This window comes from Eleutherodactylus coqui, chromosome 7, assembly GCF_035609145.1.
Source record: "Eleutherodactylus coqui strain aEleCoq1 chromosome 7, aEleCoq1.hap1, whole genome shotgun sequence".
NCBI lineage: Eukaryota > Metazoa > Chordata > Amphibia > Anura > Eleutherodactylidae > Eleutherodactylus > Eleutherodactylus coqui.
In genome coordinates, this window is record NC_089843.1 from 55,532,561 (window position 1) to 55,554,818 (window position 22,258).

Sequence of the window (22,258 nt, forward strand, 5' to 3'; positions counted from 1 at the left end):
TTCTTGGCCCCCTCCATAATGTCATACACTACCGTTCAAAAGTTTGGGGTCACCCAAACAATTTTGTGTTTTCCATGAAAAGTCACTTATTCACCACCATGTGTTGTGAAATGAATAGAAAATAGAGTCAAGACATTGACAAGGTTAGAAATAATGATTTGTATTTGAAATAACATTGTTTTTACATCAAACTTTGCTTTCGTCAAAGAATCCTCCTTTTGCAGCAATTACAGCATTGCACACCTTTGACATTCTAGCTGTTAATTTGTTGAGGTAAGCTTGTGAAATTGCACCCCACGCTTCTAGAAGCATCTCCCACAAGTTGGATTGGTTGGATGGGCACTTCTGGCGTACCATACGGTCAAGCTGCTCCCACAACAGCTCAATGGGGTTGAGATCTGGTGACTGCGCTGGCCACTCCATTACCGATAGAATACCAGCTGCCTGCTTCTGCTGTAAATAGTTCTTGCACAATTTGGAGGTGTGTTTAGGGTCATTGTCCTGTTGTAGGATGAAATTGGTTCCAATCAAGCGCTGTTCACTGGGTATGGCATGGCGTTGCAAAATGGAGTGATAGCCTTCCTTATTCAGATCCCTTTTACCCTGTACAAATCTCCCACCTTACCAGCACCAAAGCAACCCCAGACCATCACATTACCTCCACCATGCTTAACAGATGGCTTCAGGCATTCTTCCAGCATCTTTTCATTTGTTCTGCGTCTCACAAACGTTCTTCTTTGTGATCCAAACACCTCAAACTTGGATTCATCCGTCCACAACACTTTTTTCCAGTCTTCCTCTGTCCAATGTCTGTGTTCTTTTGCCCATCTTAATCTTTTTCTTTTATTGGCCAGTCTCAGATATGGCTTTTTCTTTGCCACTCTGCCCTGAGGCCCAAAATCCTGCAGCCGCCTCTTCACTGTAGATGTTGACACTGGTGTTTTGCGGGTACTATTTAATGAAGATGCCAGTTGGGTACCTGTGAGGCGTCTGTTTCTCAAACTAGAGACTCTAATGTGCTTATCTTCTTGCTTAGTTGTGCAACGTGGCCTCCCACTTCTTTTTCTACTCTGGATAGAGCCTGTTTGTGCAGTCCTCTGAAGGGAGTAGTACACACCGTTGTAGGAAATCTTCAATTTCTTAGCAATTTCTCGCATGGAATAGCCTTCATTTCTAAGAACAAGAATAGACTGTCGAGTTTCAGATGAAAGTTCTCTTTTTCTGGCCATTTTGAGCGTTTAATTGACCCCACAAATGTGATGCTCCAGAAACTCAATCTGCTCACAGGAAGGTCAGTTTTGTAGCTTCTGTAACGAGCTAGACTGTTTTCAGATGTGTGAACATGATTGCACAAGGGTTTTCTAATCATCAATTAGCCTTCTGAGCCAATGAGCCAACACATTGTACCATTAGAACACTGGAGTGATAGTTGCTGGAAATGGGCCTCTATACACCTTTGTAGATGTTGCACAAAAAAACAGACATTTCCAGCTAGAATAGTCATTTACCACATTAGCAATGTATAGAGTGCATTTGTTTAAAGTTAGGACTAGTTTAAAGTTATCTTCATTGAAAAGTACAGTGCTTTTCCTTCAAAAATAAGGACATTTCAATGTGACCCCAAACTTTTGAACGGTAGTGTACATGTATGTCTTATGTAGATGCACTGTGCTAAACAGTCTTGTCATTCTGTTATGTGAATTGCACAACTGCAGCAAATGATGGGTTAATGTCTGCAATGTGTGAGTTGACTGTCTGTAAATGTATCAATTCTATCCTGTCAGGTGGCATGAGAGAGAGAGTTTATAAATGTGAGTGATTGAGAGGGGGAAAGGAGTTCCATGTCTTCTGGAGTCATAGTTAGGAGGTCCTGGCACCTTCAGCCCTCATGCAGTGAAGCATGGAGGAGGAGGAGAGATTTCTCGAGTGTCTGTATCTATGAAGAAGCAGTGAGCCCCCAGAAGAGAGTGAGTGAGAAACAAGTGAGCATTTCATCCTAAGGCCTAGGGCAGAGGTACTCCTCTATTATCATTGTCTTTCACACAAGAGCGTACTAAAGTTTGGGACTGCCAGGTGGAGGTACTCTATCTTATTGTTCACACTCAAGTGTCCTGAAGTCCGGGTCCTGCTGAGTGGAGGTACACGTCTTCAATTCATCACACACCGGTGCCCTGAAGTCTGGGTCACCGTGTGGAGGTACTCTAGCCTGTCTATTGCCTGCACTTTCTGTCATTTGTGCCTTGTGTATTGCTGAAGTTACCATTACATAAAGTTATCTCCAGGCTCTGACTGGTCTCGGAATTGTCTGTGGCTCAGTTATTTCCCCGCCAATGTTCATGCCAGGGTGTACCGAAATGGTGGTATCACCCGTCACAACGCCTTCACCTGTCCTAATGTTTATTGAGCATACCCATGCGGGGGGTGTGCGAAGGAGGCCCAGCGCTGCCCTGGCTGTGTGCGTCCCTCCTGGAGGGAGAGTGGTAGGCGCCGCCATAACAAGCCAGCATCTTGCCCTCTCAGCTCCTCAGTGTATGCAATGTGTCCGGGGTCACCCTACGGGAAATGTAGGGTTTTTATGCAGCAGCGCTGTCATTTGACTAGTTTTTGCACATTCAGTTTCTGTGGCTGTAAATTCAGAATTTACCCAGTACAATGGGAAAAATTCAGCGTGGATTTCCTAAAGCAGATTCCGCATCAAGGAGACGTCACATGGATTTTCAATACAGTAGTAGTCTATAAAGCGTAGATTCCCATTAATATGAATGGGACGTTTACAGTATTTGCGTGAATTTTGCTGCAGATCTGATGCTGAATTGTTGTGGATTCAGGGTCAAATCTGCATCAAGATGCGCAAGGTGAACATGGCCTATAAAAAAAAAAAAACACAACAAAAAACAATCCCTCCTTAGGGTAGGCTTACATGAACGTATAATTAAATAGCGTATTACAGGCGCATAATACATGATAAATGGAGTTAATAAAAGTACATGGATTTTCCTTGTTCCAATGACACTTGCGGATGCACATGGTGTATAAAAATAGTCTAAAAAAAAAAAAAAAAGAAAAAAAGAACGCAGCAAGTTCTATTTTACAGCGTATTATGTGGGATAGAGCCCGATTGTTCTCTATAGATGCGTAATAAATGCTGTACATATGCAATCACATTGGGTATGTGTTGTTTTTATGCTGCACGTATGCAATGTAAAACAAACAAGGAAGACTGCACATGACAGCCTTTGTGAAATACGCTGTTATCCGTAGCCCAAAATCGCTGCCATATGCTTGTGTGAACCCGCCCTTAAGCAGCTAGAGAGGTGCATTATAATATTATAATCTGCAGATTTGGGGTCTTTTTTGTTCCCGTTGTGGATTCTATAAAAGGTATATTTTCTTCGCCCGATTGCTAAGTGGAGAGACCCTGCCTGCGATCATGTAAAAGCCTACACTGTGTGTTCTGAGGTTAAATCAGATGTCTCCCTCCTGCTGCTCCCCCTCCCCTCTCACAGCATGCAGTCTCAGACACCCTGCAGTTGCATCTCCCTCTTCCTCTCTGTCTATTTACTGTATTACACAAGATGTTTTTTTGGCTTCTCAGCTAAAAATGACGCAATCACCCCACTCCCCCCCCCCAAATAATTCATGGTTTAAAAAAACAAAAAAAAAAAACAAATAGCTTTAAATAGAAGCTCTAATTGAACAATTCCAAAAAGGGCAATTCCCTTTAATAAAATTATTAAAACTTGTCACTTTAGTTATAAGCCCCAGCATCAACACTGTTCAATCATTTGTGACATTTATGGATTTCAGTAAGCGGCAAGACGATACCATGGGGTGCAGTTTTCAGCCATTGAGCTTGTACACCTAAGTACACAGAATTCTCTATATGGTCTTTACTTTATAGCCTGTAGAAATAATACATAATAATAGACACCCCCCCCCCTTGGCGTAGCTGAAAAAAGAGCCATTACCCGTTATTAAATATGCTTCTACACAGAGTTGCTCATCTAGAATGCAGATTTAGTTGCCCCACCCCTACCCGGTGAGAAGGTTTGGGGGTGCAGCCAGTAGAATGGAGCAGACATAATTAACATGCTGAGAGTAACCGCTAGAGCAGGGGTGCTGTGTAGAAAATTAGCTCCAATTAGACAACACCAGTATTTTCAGGATGCTAACGGCTGAATTAATTTGACTTAATCCCCAGGTATTATCTCGCCATCACACAAGTAATCAAAAGCAGCATATCATTATTAAGAGGCAACCGAGAAACTTAAATATTCTCCTAGACTGATTCAGCAAAGACTTTCCCAAAATGTCTTCAGAAATCATTTCTTTCTAGTGTAAATTGCAATACTCCAATGACTGAAGGACTTGTTACCCTCTAGGGGCGATTTATAAATGTAGCACAGGTGAAAACCTAGCACAAGGTGGTGGTCACACTCACTAATTGCATCCATTTTTTTGCTCTTCACAGTGGAGCCTAAATGCTTAAAAATAAATTTAAATTAGTTAAATTGGGCCACTCCAGCGAAAACACTATTTTCATGCCTACCTCCCTCACCTGATTGCCTGTCACACTCTGGAGCCTCTTGTCAGCCACTATCTGGAGAGTTAGATTTAAAAAAAAACAACTTTTGTTTTCACCTCTATCTCATGATTGGCATTAACTTCTATAGTTACCTAGATAAGCAACAGCCCATAAGTATACAGTCGGGAGGATGAGCTGTGATCTCCTCTATTATAATTGTGTGACAGGACCTGTGTGATCATCATCAGTAACTGTGACAGAAGTACATGTCCCACCTCTTACACAGTTTACGTGGAAGATGTATGCAACGAGCATCACACAGATTAATGGCCTATTTAGACGGGACAAATGTTGGGCAAACGATGCCAGACACTCGTCCCCACTTACACTCGCTAGTATCGCTGGCTCGCTCACAGAGCTGCATAAATGATGGACGATGAGCTGAACTATGAGAGTTCAGTGTAAATAGCAGCCGTTCAGTATTGAATGACCGCTATGTTAAGTCAATGGAGAGGGGTGGGGGAGCGAGGAGGAGTGTCCGGCATAGTTTGCCCAACGTTCATCCCATCTAAATGGGCCTTAAGAAATTGACTAGAAAATGAATCCACAGTCCCCAAGTAGATCCGAGCTGGTCAGAACTGAGATCACATGACCATCTGAGGGAAACAAAAAGAGGCCATGAGTGTCAGACAGAAAGAAAACTAACCAAGGTAACACTAGCTAACGTTTATATACTTGGAGGATAGCTGCAGAATGATCGAATTAAAATAAATAAAGAACCGGAGTGGCCCATTAAGCTACGGCACCTCCACGGGTCTGCATCTTATGTAGCATGGTTTGTCCAAATACCTTTGGTAGGATAATGTCAAGTATACTTTTTTTTTTGTAGATGAGCAGTCTTCTGCGCAATCTGATACCAGAGATATACCAATGTGTGGTGCATGAAAAAGCCTGTAGCCTTTTTTTCATTAGATATGTATGTATGTATGTATGTATGTATGTATGTATGTATATCTATCTGATAATATATATATTATCAAAATAAATCTCTCTCTGGTATCAGATAGATACACGCACACACATACATATGAGAAAGTACAGGCTCATAAAATGGAAGAATCTGTCTCAAAATGGCCGCTAGATACAAAATGGAGCATTATAAGATGTAAATAAGCTTGTGTGTAGTGAAACAATTATTCAAGCAGAAATAACTTTACAGCAGGAGATTCGGTGCAATGCGTAATGATGTGTCTCTCTCTGTTCTTTTTCATGAGAACCAAGTCTGGACAACAGTTCTTATCAGGAAAAAGTCCTCCCACACTTTCAGAAAAACTTGGACAAGGGAACTGACTGTACTACAGCGAGCTGAATAACAAAGGGAGGACCAGGGAGGACGAGATAACGCTGAAGCTTGAGAACATAAATATATTCTCACTAAACAGTGCATGATTCCAATGTTTTTTCTAACCCAATGAGATTAACCCCCGTGACTAATGACGTATTCATTTTCTGTATTAGAACTATAGTCAGTCAATAAACTTTTCAGTGTGTACGCGCCTTAAGCAGAGTGGGCTGTATATACTTGCCGCGGCTCATCTCGACATATCTGTGAGAGCTAATTACTATACATCATAGTTTTTGGCCTCTCTGATGCATCCAGGTATGAACTAATTTGGAACCCAAGGCTTGAAAGGTTAATGTGACCGGTCATGTGTAACGGTCCTTAACAGTTGGCGTAGTCGGCAGGATTTACTGATTGATTGACTCTTGTGTCACTCATCGGACGACGACATCGGACTGGGAGAACATATATCCGCTGTGCCAAACCAGAGGACTGATCAACCTCACACACAGCCCGGTAAGTGTCATATTTATCATATGATGCCTGCCGTTGGTCTGTTTTGGCTCAGTTGATTGACAGACTCCTAGGTCAGTCGGAAGTTTGATGTTTGACATCATAGTTGTCATCGGTAAAGAAGTTTACCTCAGGTGACGGTTCAGAAGAGTTTTGTAAACTAACTGCTCCAACAAACACCCCTCTTTTTCTAGTCCAGAAAAGACGCTGAAGGGTCAGCCAGGCACCTACGGCATGTAGGTGCTGTGTGCTGATAATTTGGAAGCCTGCCAACAGGCCACAATTTCACTGTTAATTTTTCTTGCAGAAATGACAAACTCCAGTCCTGCAAAATAAAGGTTGTTCTCCTGGGTCATTGTTTAGGCCAAGGAACTGGACATCTGACCATGAATGCACTCGGTTTCCCTACTTATGCGGAAACCCCAGGGAATGGCTATATGCCTATAATACAACAGAGCGATTTGTCCCCTTATGGATCTGTCTCAGCAGAAACAGGGGTGACCACTCTAGTCTCCCAGCCATTAGAATAGAGTAGTATGTATGTTGTAGATCCCTTCTGTGTCCATCAGGTCTTCGCGTTTAGTTAGTTAGGATTAGTTGTCGGGGAAGGGATTAGCCCTTGGACAGCTGACCAACAATGATAGGTAGGGCATAGATCATAAGCTAGAGATAGGGAAAGCAAACCTTACCCCGCCCAGTAGAAGTTATAAAGTATCGTTTATTTTGAGACAGTTTCTAGGGGGAATTGAGAAAGTACAGGCTCATAAAATGGAAGAATCTGTCTCAAAATGGCCGCTAGATACAAAATGGAGCATTATAAGATGTAAATAAGCTTGTGTGTAGTGAAACAATTATTCAAGCAGAAATAACTTTACAGCAGGAGATTCGGTGCAATGCGTAATGATGTGTCTCTCTCTGTTCTTTTTCATGAGAACCAAGTCTGGACAACAGTTCTTATCAGGAAAAAGTCCTCCCACACTTTCAGAAAAACTTGGACAAGGGAACTGACTGTACTACAGCGAGCTGAATAACAAAGGGAGGACCAGGGAGGACGAGATAACGCTGAAGCTTGAGAACATAAATATATTCTCACTAAACAGTGCATGATTCCAATGTTTTTTCTAACCCAATGAGATTAACCCCCGTGACTAATGACGTATTCATTTTCTGTATTAGAACTATAGTCAGTCAATAAACTTTTCAGTGTGTACGCGCCTTAAGCAGAGTGGGCTGTATATACTTGCCGCGGCTCATCTCGACATATCTGTGAGAGCTAATTACTATACATCATAGTTTTTGGCCTCTCTGATGCATCCAGGTATGAACTAATTTGGAACCCAAGGCTTGAAAGGTTAATGTGACCGGTCATGTGTAACGGTCCTTAACACATACATAATAAAAAAAAGCCTACAGGCTTTTTCTTGCAGCACACTTTGACCCCTTTGCATGACCTTTGGTGGATGATTTTGGTGTCCTTAGATTTGTGACCTCCTCACCACCGCCGTAAAACCATAAAATTTGAGTTTGATACATTGAGTGACTGTCAGGCCAGGTCAAAGTTCCTATGTTAAGTCTAGAGGCGCTGTTGTACTTCAGCCAACAGCGCCGCTCGGGAGACTCAAGCATTGCCAAGTGACATTCACATCAAGTACTTACCCGTTTGACTGTTTCCATGTCCCCAAAACGTGGAAGACAGAGCCACGGACGGTGAACCATTCAAGCCGAATCCTCAGCTTTACAGATCTTAAGACGTTTCCAACCATTTTCCCAAACATTTTATGTTCACGTTGCGAACATCGGGTCAATCTAATATTACATATACACACACACATACACAAATGCATACATATATAGAGTCGTGCCAAAAGAATACTCTTTTCGCCTCCAACAAATGATGGGGCCTATGGATATTTTTATATAACAGAGGCTTGGCATGCTGTATACGCCAACTGTAACCAAATAAGACATGAGCCTACACACACAGTAAGAATCCAGTAAACAAAGTAGGACAGAACATTAAAAAAGAAAGAAAAAACAAGAAAAGCGGGGAAATAATATCCAGACTACACTGTAGAGTGGAGGAAACTATTTCTTTCAAGATGTAAAGTGACTCCAAGGGTGAGCCGGATACTGAATCCCATAGTAGCTGCCGGCAGGATGAGGTTATGAAGTAGAGGAGATTAGTGAAAGAACACAGGAGGAAGAATATGTTTATGCAATTACACAGACAAGGAAAGGACAGAAATTGTGGGCTTTAAAGTCAACTGCTGAATTGGAGTACGGGAGGAGAAAGCTGGCAGTGAAGTGACAGATAAGAGTGTAGAAATGACAAGGAGCTTCAGTCACGATTACAGACTTAGGAGGCCGAAGGTTTAAAAAACTCACAAGGAGAAAGTATCAGTCACAGTTGGGAAAGTTCTACAGAGAAGTCTGTTAATGTCAAGAAACATCTCTTAGGTATATGCTGAGTATCTGTTTTACAGGACAATGTCGTCAACAAGCAGCATCCAGCGGGATGGAGAGGGGAGTATTTCTCCTCTTCGGTCAACTTCATCTTATGGCAGGTCCACCGGCGGCCAGGGAGGTGGAGTCAGTAAGTGTTTTTGTACACACCAGCTTTTGTTAATGACTTGCATAATAATTAGTGCTAAAGTTACTTTAGTAAAACTGTAACATCAAGCTTCATACATTATTTAACATTTTTTATTTTGTCACCATTTCTACCAACTCCAATTCCATGCAAAATTGCCCAACTCCACAGCCCTGCCTGGGACATGATGATCAGGGTTGGGGGTATTGCTGTAAGGAGAAGTCTAAAGCCTGTCTCTGCCACAATAATTCCAAGACAATGATGCATAACAGAACGTTTAATGAAGTTGATTGGCATCTATTAAATATAGAGGTGACAAGTTTTCTTCGCCCCATATTCACAGGCGGATCTGATTTGCAGGTTACCCACACGGAAGATGCGCAAATCAAGCCGCCCATAGGAATACATGGGCCGTCCGCAAATTCATTAAAGCATGCAGATTTGATTTGCAGACCTTTTGGTCCGGAAAACAAATGGCAGCATACTCCATTTCACTGCGTATCTCGCCGTCAGATCTGCGGCTCATCCGCAGCTGACACTGTGGATGAGCCGCGGATCCCGCGGGAAAGCAGGAGTTTAAAAAGAAAAATTCCTAATGCACATGTGCGCCGGCACACATCCGCCGTGAGGAAGAAAGAAGATCCGGTCAGGACGCAGAAGACCCGCACAGGATCTGCACAGGTAAAATAGTGTCCTCGGCCACGGGCAGGGTGGGATTCCACTGCAGGCTCCCGCATGCGGAATCCGACCTGCCCGGAGGCCTAGATAGTGAGTGCCATGCTGGGAGCAGCTTTTTGGCTTTAGATAAGACAGGAGAATTCTGCATCAGGAATCGCTATTCGCTAAACAAGCCCACTACATTTTGAAAATGCCGTGTTCAAACGCTAGTCTGCAAGGCCTAATTGAACTCAATGGGAGCGTTTTACAGCGCTTAGCGCAGTGTTTAAAAATACCATGTAGAACGCTGTAAAAAGCAGGCTGTGTGACAGCAGCCTAGAGTTACCCCCACACGAGCAAGTGTGATATCAGGCCAAAAAAAAAAATCAGCCGATATCTTGCTCGCCAACATGCGTTTTAACAGTGATGTGGGTGTTTTTCGGCCCAAACCGCCTCCCATCACTTCTGTGAAATGGTGATCCTCCTGCACAGCTTTCAACCGCATCGGGGGATCAACAAGTATTTCCCATGGGAAACGTTGAAATGCATCAATGGGCGACGCATTCTAAGGAACGCAAAAAGATAAGGGCTTAAGAAGGGTGTTCATATTTGTGTGTCTCGCAACACACAAATCTCGTGCGAGTTTCTCGGCCTAAGGTTCTAAGGTTGCATTTTAACATACCCAATCCTTTGGTCAGCCGATATCCCTCTCCCCAATGAATAAGCATGAGCGCTTAACATGCATGTTTGTGGTAAGGTTGGGATGGATACTGTAGCAATCGGCTATTTTATGTGCATGGTCAACTTGACGTTTGTGCCATGAGATGCCCTGTTGTAAAGTATCATGAAAGTCATATTAGGATATGCCTTTATTACCCATAGAATGCAACGATGTTCCTACTATTTGGGATTATGAAGAGTTGTCGTGCGCAGCAATGTATAAAAGTACAATAACTCTCAATCGCTATTTGATGCGCCTTCATCTGTCTTTACATGTAACATGATGGCGATTGCTCTATCGCAGTATGTAGCACAGCTTTCCACGCAACTCAAGCTTAGTACACCGCTGAAATCTCCAGGCTAAACATCAGTGCTATGGCGACAGCAATAATTGTTGAAAGTGTTTCCAGAAGATCCTAAAGGAAACATCTATCTACTGTCTCTAACCTTATTAAATATAAGACATAGCGAAGGGACAAAATTCAATATTGCTCTGTACAGATAAAAGACTGGGCAAGAGAAAAATACAAAGCGGTAAAGAAGAGAAGCCAAATATTGAAACAAAGAAGAAGAACGTGCTTCAGGCTCGGGAATTCAGTAGGGCTGATACAACTACTATATAGAAAATAAGCAACAAGAACATCATCATGAAGGAAAGCCATCAACTTGCCTGATCTTTCGTAGCAATGTGTGGAAAGGCCGGAATAGTTCAGACATGTCTTCCGGTTTACGATCGAGGTTTAGTGGTCCTTCAGAGTAAACAACAAGCCCGCTGGAAAGAAGAGTGAGAAATAAAAGGTGACAATGAAAGTAAACTGCTATCAATATGTCCAGTGGTTAAATATCTAACAGCTTCGAATCAACTGAGCAAACATTGCTGGCTTCCACAAAACCTTCAAACAGGCATGGGCTTACGCAGTTGGATCTATAGTAGGGCTATACACCACAGGGTTTGGCTCATCGCCCATTAAAGGTTTGCAACCAGTGCCAAATATACAGACCGGAATGTTGTATACTCCACAAGTGGACCAGAATGCTCCTGCACACGTTGGTTGGTATATAGAAGGACAACACTCTATGCTTCTCCTACATCCGTTATTTCAGCAGAAACCATTGTGAAAAGCTACATGCAGCAACAAGCAACAGGCTGCATGCTAGGCTGGTGACAGTACCTGGCAAACTCAGGCAGATGCCGAGACCCATTGGTAAGGGCCAACGTAGTGGTGGGATCTGGCTAGTCCTTGTTCTTTAAAATCAATTTTATCCAAGTTTTAAAGGTAGGTAAAGTCCCCTGTTGCAAGCACCAAGTCATGACTGACCCCCTAGGGTGACGTCACATATGATGTTTTCTTGGCAGACTGTTAATGCGGGGTGGTTTGCCATTACCTTCCCCAGTCATCTTTCACGCCCAGCAAGCTGGGTACTCATTTTACTGACCTAAGGTTGCATTTTAACTGACCTCGGAAGGATGGAAGGCTGAGTCAACCTTGAGCTGGCTACCCGAACCACAAGGGGATTGAACTTGCAACCTTCAGGTTGTGAGCGAGAGTTTAAGACTGCATTCCTGTTGCCTTAACACTTGACAATGACAGCAGCAAGCCAAGCACTCCCTGTTCCGTTGTTCGGAGCCCTCCCTGGCACACAGGCAGCACGATAAAGATGTCCTGTATGATTTTGGCCAAAAGAGGCCAAGGCAGAGGTTGAAGAACACCGTGAGAGCGTGAAGGAGGCTCTTCAACGTCGCAAAAGTAGGTGTGGGAGGTAACTGCATATGTCTGGCATGGTCAGGGGACTGCTCTGTTTGTTAAAGAGGGTTGTGTAGGGTGTTATGGCGGGCCCCCTCTCACACATACTTTTGAATGGAGCTTTTTCCATTTTTCTACATAACTTGCATTTTAAATCTATTATAATAAGTTATAAAAAGGGTTTTAAATCCGGTGTTTTCACAGCGATTGAAACCTTGATCACAGGTTTATATAGCACAAAGAAAGGTGAATCCTATACTTTCCTATCATACTTAGGCAGAAATCTTAAACATGACATGGCCAGGGGTGTCATTGCTGGTCTCTAACTTAGGGAGCTGGCTCCAAGCCTTGGCTAAAATTCATGATGTAATGTTCTAGAGCCAGGTGATGAATATTTCCAAGTACAGATTTCTATGCTGGAGGATTGAAAAGATGCTCAAATTCTAACCAGTCCACCTGAATCATGCGTTGCCCTCACTTACCATACGATAGCTAGTCTTGGGATTGTAAACATTAATGCTGGTTCATAATCATCAATCATGTCTTGAGTGAGGTATCCAAGCTTTAAGGCTCTGTACGGAGAAGTATAGCGAAAACAAGGCATTATACATCACCTTACACACAGAAGTAGATTTGCTAATAGGATCTAATAAGCATGGCAAATTTAGACTAGGTAATCTAAAAATGGGCCAGATTTATGAGGTGCATTCAAGTACTACAGTCTCATTTTTTTTTTTTGGGGGGGGGGGGGGGGATTGAGATTTAGGCATGAAGATACAGGCATTCTTTAAAGATGAGCGAGAAAGATGGCAGCATCGTCCAGTGCGCGGAACCCATGTGACAGCAAATGGAGAAAGAAGCATCTCCAATACTTAAAAATGGCCACGTTCGCATTCCAAGAACAGGAGGTAATCCTCCTTTTCTTCACTTGCATGGAATGACACACATCGACATTCATCGTTGAGTGAGACATCGTGAAAGTGTCAAGGAACTGAAAATGAATTGTTGCACTCAAAAACCTAACAAGGCCAAATGCCATATAGGAAATCAAAAGGAGCCTTGGCCATGCACCAGCCAGTCCGACAACATGGTCGCTTGAGTGGAGCAAGTAGTTATGAAGGCTCACCAATGAACCATGTAAGAGATTGCATACAAACTTGGCATTTCCTTAGGATCTGTGCATACCATCCTGAAGATGCTGAAAGTTTCCTTCAAGTGGGTGCAACAAATGCCAACTGATGATCACAAGGCTGCGGGCGCGGCAATGTGTTAGGCAATCTTGACATGTGGCAATGGCATGAATGGTGCCTTTTTTCATCAACTGTCACAGTGGATGAGATGTAGATGAAGGACGCTCAGTGGTTGCACGGTTTCCGGTTGGGCGGCCTTTGCATCAATGGTTTTGCACTGGGCAAAACAGACCCCTAAAGAAGCATTCGCAGCAGCCTTGCAATTATGGTGGTGAGGTTCTAAAAAATGTGTACATCAAGAAGGAAATCATGTTTAGAAGTAACAATACTTTCAGCTTTTTGGGGTAAGTATGGTGGTAGAGATGAGCGAGTATAATCGCTAAGGCACATTACTCGAGCGAGTAGTGCCTTAGCCGAGTATCTCCCCGCTCGTCTCTAAAGATTCGGGGGCCGGCGCGGGTGACAGGTGAGTTGTGGCGGGGTGGGGGTGGGGGAGGGAGAGAGAGATCTCCCCTCCGTTCCTCCCCGCTCTCCCCCGCCGCTCCCCGCCCCCCGAATCTTTAGAGACGAGCGTGGAGATACTCGGCTAAGGCACTACTCGCTCGAGTAATGTGCCTTAGCGAGTATACTCGCTCATCTCAATATGGTGGCTTTAAAATAAGCAGACCTTAGAACATGAATGCAACTCATATCACATTGGCTCATGCTAGATGTTAAATTGGGTGAATCTTTAGCTTTAGTCTAACTTTTATTTGGCTTAGTTTACGCAAAATTATTGGCATGTGATGTCACATTTAGGCCATACCCACTTTTCACAAAGCCACACTATTTTTTGCTGAACTTGCCATGAAAAAAAAAAAAAAAAAGGTCTAAATATTCATTCTAAATGTGTTGCAAACCATGAAAAGGCAGTTTTTGGTGCAATTGCCCTGAAGTCAACAGGCTGTCGTAAAACCAGGGAATTTATTGCGCGGTTTCCCTGCTCTATTATCGGCATGCATCCTACTTATAAATGTAGTAGGACAGATCCTAAAAAAATAGCGCAGCTCAGCAGCCACAGACTAAGCGCCGTTCAGCTTTAAACAGATTAAGCCCATTTCCTATCTGCCTGGATGTATAACATGGGGAGCGTGAACATTTAAATCAGCTTTTCTGCCAGGAAATAATTCAATTACAGTTGCAGCACAAACTGCCTTATGCGCTGCGGATTTGATAAATCTACGGGTCAGCCTGATGTATTAACCAGAGGATGATAATAGCATTTTTACATTTGGACAATTCCTGTAATGGTTCTTTCCTCTTTTACAAGCAGAATTTTAATTAACGGCTTATGTGGGAACAATCAGTAGTTTGAGAAGGAGACTTGTACTTATCCTCAGCAGGAGAGGCAATTTATGTTACTTGACCTAAGCAGATTCTAGATATAGCAGCCTGACTTAATGCCCTTATAAATACCAAGTCTCCCTGGCATGGCATCAGATACTGAATGATTAGGACGACACTGGTAAGAATTGTTAAAAGGGGTATTCCAGAGAATGTTTTTTTCAAGTTTTCACCCATCCACTGGATAGATGAAAACTGATAGATCGGAGGTCCGGCTGGTCACCGAGGGAATAGAGTGGAGGTCATGCTGGTGCACCGCCGCTCCATTTATTTCAATTAGAGTGCCAGAGATTGTTGCATGCTTGATTTCTGGAATTGTCAGTGCTCTCATTGAGTGAATGCAGTGTACGTGCATGACCTCCACTCTTGTGCCCTTGGAGACCAACCAGAACCCTGATCTCAGGGTCCCAGTGGTTGGACCCCCATTGGCCATAATTTACAGGGATTGGTCCTGGGCACATAGATGTGTAAAAAAAATAAAAAAATGGGGCCGCAAAACCACCATATGGATAAAGACACTAAAAAAAGTGTCTGGTCCGTTTAGACTGGAATACCCTGGTCCTTAAGAAGTAAACCTTTGCTCATTTAAGCTGAACAGTCCAATGGGCGGTCCCAGTGATTGTATGACTGTACATACAGGGGTAGCTGTCACATATAGCTGTCAATCACTGATAGCTCCGCCCATTGGACTGTTCCGTTCAGAACGAGCAGAGATATAAATGAATAAAATACAAGTTCTACTGAATCTTTCCCATAAATCTACATATCAATCTGCTCTGCTCCTCCGGCTCCTTAACATGCCTGAAGTTTAGACAGCGTGTTCAAGCTGACAGACTCCCTTTCATAATGGTACTCAGGTAATTGCCCAATAAAACATAGCAGATACTACCTGACATTAGTAGTGCACATTTTTGGAATTATTTTGGGGGTGCGCATCCAGAATTAGTTCAAACTGCCATAGATCTTAAATGATTAATCTGTCTGCCCCGACGGTGCTTACCTTTCTACAGTTTCACAGAAAAGGACAATTACTTCCTGCTGCACATAGTACTCTTTTGGGGATTTTACAGGTACCATCGCAGACACATAGCTGCAGGAAGAACAGAAACAAGGGTGGCGGTAAGTAGAGCAACAGAAGAACGGCAACACAAACGCATCAACACAAGCGTAACATTTCCTGCGAATACAGGGGTTCGAGAGCACTTGAGGTACAGAGTGGGTTAATCAAGTGATTGCAAGAGCCCACTCAAAGTCCTCATTATCAAGTAGCTAAAAAAATTACAATGACTAAAAGCTTAAAGGGACTACATCGCAACTTTGTTTTGTATTAATTAAAACCAGATAGTGAAACACTTTCCATTTTTCGAATAGTTTTTTATTGTCCGAGTGTAGAAATCTTTTACTCTGCTGTCTACACATGTCTATGGGGGCGGCCATCTTGCCTGAGCTACGACCAACACCATTTAGAAGATATGTTTTACAGCAGCCTCAAAGGCCATTCACACAATGGACAGGTGAGGACCCACTGACTTGTATGGGAGACTTTATAGACGTGTTCTGTGCCCGTCACACCATAGGAGGGGTCGGGCTGTTCTGTTCATCTTAATAGCTAAGCCAGCCCTCTTCTCTATCTCCACCATGATAGAAGAGGGCTGGCTTAGTTATTAAGACAAGCCGCACAGCCAGCCCCCTGCCATAACATGACAAGCACAGAGGGTCTATACCATGTGACCCAGTGGTGGAATCGGTACGGAAGTGGAGGCTTTAACACCGCGAGTCCAAGTAAGGATGTCGCCTCCCTAGATAACCCTTTAACTTAAGCACCCCTTAACTCTGCTGATCTACAGTATCCGTTGTAGAGCATCTTTTTTAAATCTCCGCCTTGTGCTGTTACTCTGTTATTCCCCCTGGAAATCTATAAATACATTTTAAACTGGGTGTTACCAATCTCCCTGTCAACAGAGGGAGTCTGTATGCAGCCCGAAAGAGTTAATACTAATTGGACACTGTCAAAGTCTGTAGACCTCCCCCTCCCCCCACCCAATTAGTTACACCCAGTTGTCAATCTACTCATACACATTTGCAGGAGTAATAACAGAGGAATGGCAAAACGTTGAGTATTTATAGTACTAAAACAAGCTTGCGAAAACTTGAGCCAAGTTGTTTTCTTTAATGACATGTAACAGGGAAAGAGGGATTTGGAATCTACATTATAGTGTAATCTGGGTATTGCCGGGAGAACACCACCCTACTTTTTTGTGCATTTATAAATGTTTTAACCATTTTATCAAGAATTGGAAAATATAATGATTTGTCATAAGAAAAGAAGGAATCAGCCTGTACAGAAGGGGCTGGTGGCTTAACATTAATGCAGGTAGACTAATATATGGTCAGAATAAAGGGAACAAGTCAGAAAATGAATTATCGTATAAATCAAGGTTTTAATGTTAAACTATTTTAAATTACCAAAAATTCATTAAAAATACAACAAAAAAAACCCTACAATCCTCCTTTTTTTATATTACCCATATATTTGTCTCAGGTAAAGCTACCCTTTGAAGCATCTCCTAGAGATAAGCTGATCACAGAAGGTCCTGCAACTGGTACCTCCAGCGATCAGGTCTGATCTGTGGAATAATCTCACAGTAAGTGTTCCTTTTTTCTGCAGCACCACTACAGGTGAAATAAGGTATTACATGGTATCCATTGAAATCCATGGTCTGGTTTTTTTTTTGTGCATAGACTTACTTGAGTCCTTCTCTGTGTAACCGCTTTCTGCTCTAATAGCAGACTGTATTTGAAAATGAATTTTTTTAATCCAGGCAAAATCTTCGATGTTTTTGTGCAAACTCCTTCAAGCTTTGTGTATGAAGCCGCCCTCCTCTATGATCGTCGTTTCACCATCATCACAGGCAGTAATATAATGAAAGCTGGCACCAATATTAGGATAACACAGGATTTGCCATTTATAACAAGTGATTGTCACAGCTCACCTCCTCCCCCTCCCTGCACAATGTGCTCAGCACAGGTGACAGCATGCCTAGAACACTTTCCCACAGAAGTCATTGGGTCAGCTCCTGTTGTGTAAACAGCCCATGAGTACTGCTGTAAAGCATTTCTCCAAATGCTATTAACTGGATCTCAGGCAAAGATGGCTGCGCCCATAGTCATGTACACACATTAGAAATTTTTAGATTTTTTTTAAATCAGATAATGAAAACATTAGAAAAATTTTAAAAATGTAATGTTTTAAATGGACCAAATGTATAGGCAAAATTGTTGAGTCCGATTCCACCTTTACTTGTACTATCACAGCATAGAAAGAATCCACATTTTGTATAATTTAGCATTTAGCTGCTGTGCCTTTTAGTTTTTGGGCTTTGAACACCAACATAAGAAATTACGACCTGTATAAATCGCTGCAATATTTTTAGTGTGTGAAATAAATGCAAATTGAGCTGTTAATAATGACTATTCATTTTCTAACCTGTAAATCTCCTATAGCGTGAAGCAAGAAATGAAAAATGTAGAACAAAAAAAGAATTTGCAGATTTTCAAACATTCATAGAGGAGGGCGGCTTCATACATAAAGCTTGACGGAGTTTGCACAGGAACATCAAAGATTTTGCCTGGATTAAAAAATTCAATTTCAAATACCCCGAGGTATTATACAGCAAAGAGCGGTTACACAGAAAAGGACCCAGGCAAGTCTGTGCATTAAAAAAACATGGATTTCAATGGACACCATGTAATACCTCATTACACCTGCAGTGGTGCTGCAGAAACAATGAACACTTGGTGTCAAGATTATTCCACAGATCAGACCCGATCGCTGGAGGTACTACTTGCAGAGCGTTCTGTGATCAGCTTATCTCTGGGAGAGGCTTTATATGAGACCACTATCATCTGAATAGTCACTCGATGGAGCCATGTAAGCCATAGTATTTCAATGTAAATATGACTACCAACCAGGTGACAAGCAAGAATTTGTCTACTAGTCACTTCGTTACAGTTCACCTAAAAATAATCGCTGGTTAGTGATCATCTGATATTAAAAAGGTAATTGTTGTCTTTCAACAACTAATCAACAACTTTCCAGGGAGGCGTGAACTGGTCTGTTGTGCTCCTCCCAAGAAATGCTGATTGGCTCCTATCTTTTTTTTTTTTCTTTAAATTTTGACCTCCCACTTAAAGGAATATTCTGGGACTACTTAAACTTTTTCTATTTAGTACATCAACGGATGATCACTGGGGATCAGATCCCAGCGATCATCCGATTCCCAATGTCACTGAGGTAATTGCAGGAAGCAGATCACCCTGACCATAGCGCAGTGGCCTGGGTGGGTATTGCAGGTGTAGCTCCTATTGAATTCAATGAAAGCTGTGCCTATAGTACCAACCCAGGCCACTGCGCTATGGTCAGAGTATTGTACTTACTGCGCTAACCATAGCAACAGCGACTCAGGGAATCAGCTGATCAACGTGAATTAGCTCAGCAATTGTGAACAAGAATTGCTCTATGTAAAAGCACACAGTTGTTTGTACACTTTAGCAACAATTTTCGGGGACTATTCAGAGGATATTTGTCCCAAGTAAAGCTACCCTAAGAAAAAGGGATTGTCCAAAGTAGACAACCCCTTTAAGAGATCTGTAAAAGGTTTGAATTATTGGGTGTACTTCATGTTCACTATAAAGCCCGATGAACTGTAGTTCAGAGAGGGGGTCTGCACACTGCTTCCGCATATCTGCCCATTTTTAGATTTATTGACTCAGTATCTCTCCAATGGTTCCTATCAATGCTGGTTGGCCGAGTACCTGAAGACTGATCTAGTGCCCCTCATGTTATGGTGCCTATTTTTGGCTACCACTGGATTTGGCCAGGTAGTGTTCACACCCTTTAGCTCCGATATGGGGGGCTGTATAGGTGAAGTACTTACCCCATTCCCTAGTTTGAACATTAGCGATCCCTACAGTACACATGTCTCATGATAAATAGGAATGTGGGGGAATGAGAAAATACAGGACATCTATATGATGCTTTACCTTAGTTCAAACTCTGCAAAGAGAATATCAAAGTGCCGAAGAGAATCTTTCATTTTTTCTGTGTAGATATTCAGATCCCTGAGGGCCTGGTCTCTGATGATATTGCGAACTTCCTCGAGGCTTCTGGTGAGGTCTTTTGCCAGTGGTCTCATAGCCATGCTCTCTATCTCTCGGTTCATGATGATTGAACCGGCAGCCAAACACTGGTGAAAGAAATGAAGATGAACAGTAATATGAAAAAGTGCATCAATTCTTCTAATATACCACATACACACTAATAGGATACAGAGAGACGCAAGAGCTCAGCATTTACAACTTCATGGTATGCAAAAAAATGACTCTGAAACTGTAGCATTAGGAAAACAGTGGTTTTCTTAGAAGAACGGCACCACACCCATTTGCAGGTTGTGAGTGGTATTGCAGCTCGGTCCCATTTACTTCAAACGAGTGGACCAGCAATACAAGACACAACCTATGGACAGGTAGGCTATGCTCACGAGAGTGAAATCTGACACAAATGGCATGGATTTCAATGACAACCACAGAAAAAATACATATGTTTGAGCATTACTGAAATAGCAGATTCACACATCAATTAGCCTCATTTCAATGGGGTCAAAGAAACTAACGCAAGTTGTCCCTTTATTCTGGTTTTCATATGACTGGATCATTTATCAGATGTGGGGTTTTTTTTGCAGGTAAGGTAGGTAAAGTCCCCTGGTGCAAGCACCAAGTCATGCCTGACTTCTCGGGGTGGTTTGCCATTGCCTTCCCCAGTTATCTTTTTACTCCTTTTTACTCATTTTACCGATCTCGGTAGGATGGAAGGCCGAGTCAACCTTAAGGGCTACTGGCTACCTGACCCGAGAGGGGATTGAACTCACAACCTTCAGGTCGTGAGAGACAGCTTAGGACTGCATTTCTGCTGCCTTAACACTTGACAATGACAGCAGCACAGCAGTAAGCCATGCACTTCCCAACAAAGGAGCAGTAAGCCATGCTCCTTTATTCGGAGCACTCCCTATCACTCAGGCAGCACAATGATGCGTCTTTCTGTATGATTTTGGCCAAAAAAGACCAAGGCAGAAGTTGAAGAACACCGTGGGAGGGTGAAGGAATCAAGTTTTTTTCTTCTAATTTTAATTACAGGAGCATAATAGGGCCTATATGTGACTCAGGAGTACAATGCAGCTTTATTACTCAAGGTGCACAGTGGACCCTGAACCACGTGTCGATTGAGCCTGCAACCTTCAGGTCGTGAGTGAGAGCTTAGAACTGCATTTCTGCTGCCTTAACACTCTGCACCACATACCATATTTTATGCAGATTCCATGTCAAGAATCCGTCGGCAAAATATGGCGTGTGAATAGTACAGCTTCTTAGAGAAAGTAAAGTTTTTCTAATCCTGTAAAACCCTTTTTAAAGTGTTCAGCAAACCCACAGGATATAGTATAAATGCTGGACAGTTTGGGGTCAAACCTCTGGGACCCATTCAACCAGGAAATGAGGTTATTGTCACAAGATTTCTGGTAGCCGCTTGTCCCATTGCAATGAATGGAGAGTTGGTAGAGATGAGCGAGCGTACTCGGATAAGCACTACTCGCTCGAGTAATTTGCTTTATCCGAGTATCGCTGTGCTCGTCCCTGAAGATTCGGGTGCCGGCACGGAGCGGGGAGCTGCAGGGGAGAGCGGGGAGGAACGGAGGGGAGATCTTTCTCTCCCTCTCTCCCGCCCGCTCTCCCCTGCTCCCCGCTGCGACTCACCTGTCAGCCGTAGCGGCACCCGAATCTTCAGGGACGAGCACAGCGATACTCGGATAAAGCAAATTACTCGAGCGAGTAGTGCTTTTCCGAGTACGCTCGCTCATCTCTAAGAGTTGGCCACTTATGGAGAGGACCTCTCCGCTCAAGTCTTTACGAGCGACGGAAATAGGACAGCGGGCCGCCACCTCTCCACTCAAAGCAGCCAACCTGAAGCGAGCGCCATAAATCTCCGCGATCGGAGTACACTTGTAACATCCTGAGTTATAAAGTACCTGTATAAATAAAGCACAAAAGCTCAAACAGTGAAAAGCCTGAGACCAGCAACATTTTTTATGCTCTTCCGAATGTGCCTGTCCCGAAAGACCAAAAACACACTTAAAATTAGTGTCATCTTTCTTATGTGAAATAGAGCTCTACAGGCAGTAAAACATCAGCCTCCACAGCATGAAATTACTGGGGGAAATATGAGATCGGGAAGAAGCACATGAATAATTTATTTATATTGTTTACTGTCAAGGCAAATCTCCACTTGTTTTTCTTGCAATATTATGATCTGAAAAATGCCGGTTTTCAATTAAAGATCAATAAAAAAAAAAAGAGCAACTGTTACTATGATACTACTCTAGAATTATTCTATTACCAGGTCATAAGATTTCTACAGTTTATTATTAAATTACTATTATTAAAGGGGCTCTCCGCCACTTTTACCACAGATCCGCCACATGGGATTCCCACCAATCAGCTGATCGCTGGCAGCTATACTGACAGGAAGTGTTGAGGGAGAGG

General features: G+C 42.8%; 1 protein-coding gene across 2 annotated transcripts in view; it reads right to left on the bottom strand.

Moving 5' to 3' along the window:
• Positions 1-22,258, bottom strand: part of ZFYVE28 (zinc finger FYVE-type containing 28) — a 184,372-nt gene that overhangs the window by 54,917 nt on the left and 107,197 nt on the right. For both annotated transcript variants that reach the window (XM_066573036.1, XM_066573035.1), the window contains exons 4-7: positions 19,709-19,911; positions 15,666-15,755; positions 12,575-12,664; positions 11,018-11,119 (exon numbers count right to left, since the gene is read on the bottom strand). In XM_066573036.1, coding sequence (XP_066429133.1) covers positions 11,018-11,119; positions 12,575-12,664; positions 15,666-15,755; positions 19,709-19,911 — 485 coding nt within the window. The remainder of the gene's footprint in view (positions 1-11,017; positions 11,120-12,574; positions 12,665-15,665; positions 15,756-19,708; positions 19,912-22,258) is intronic.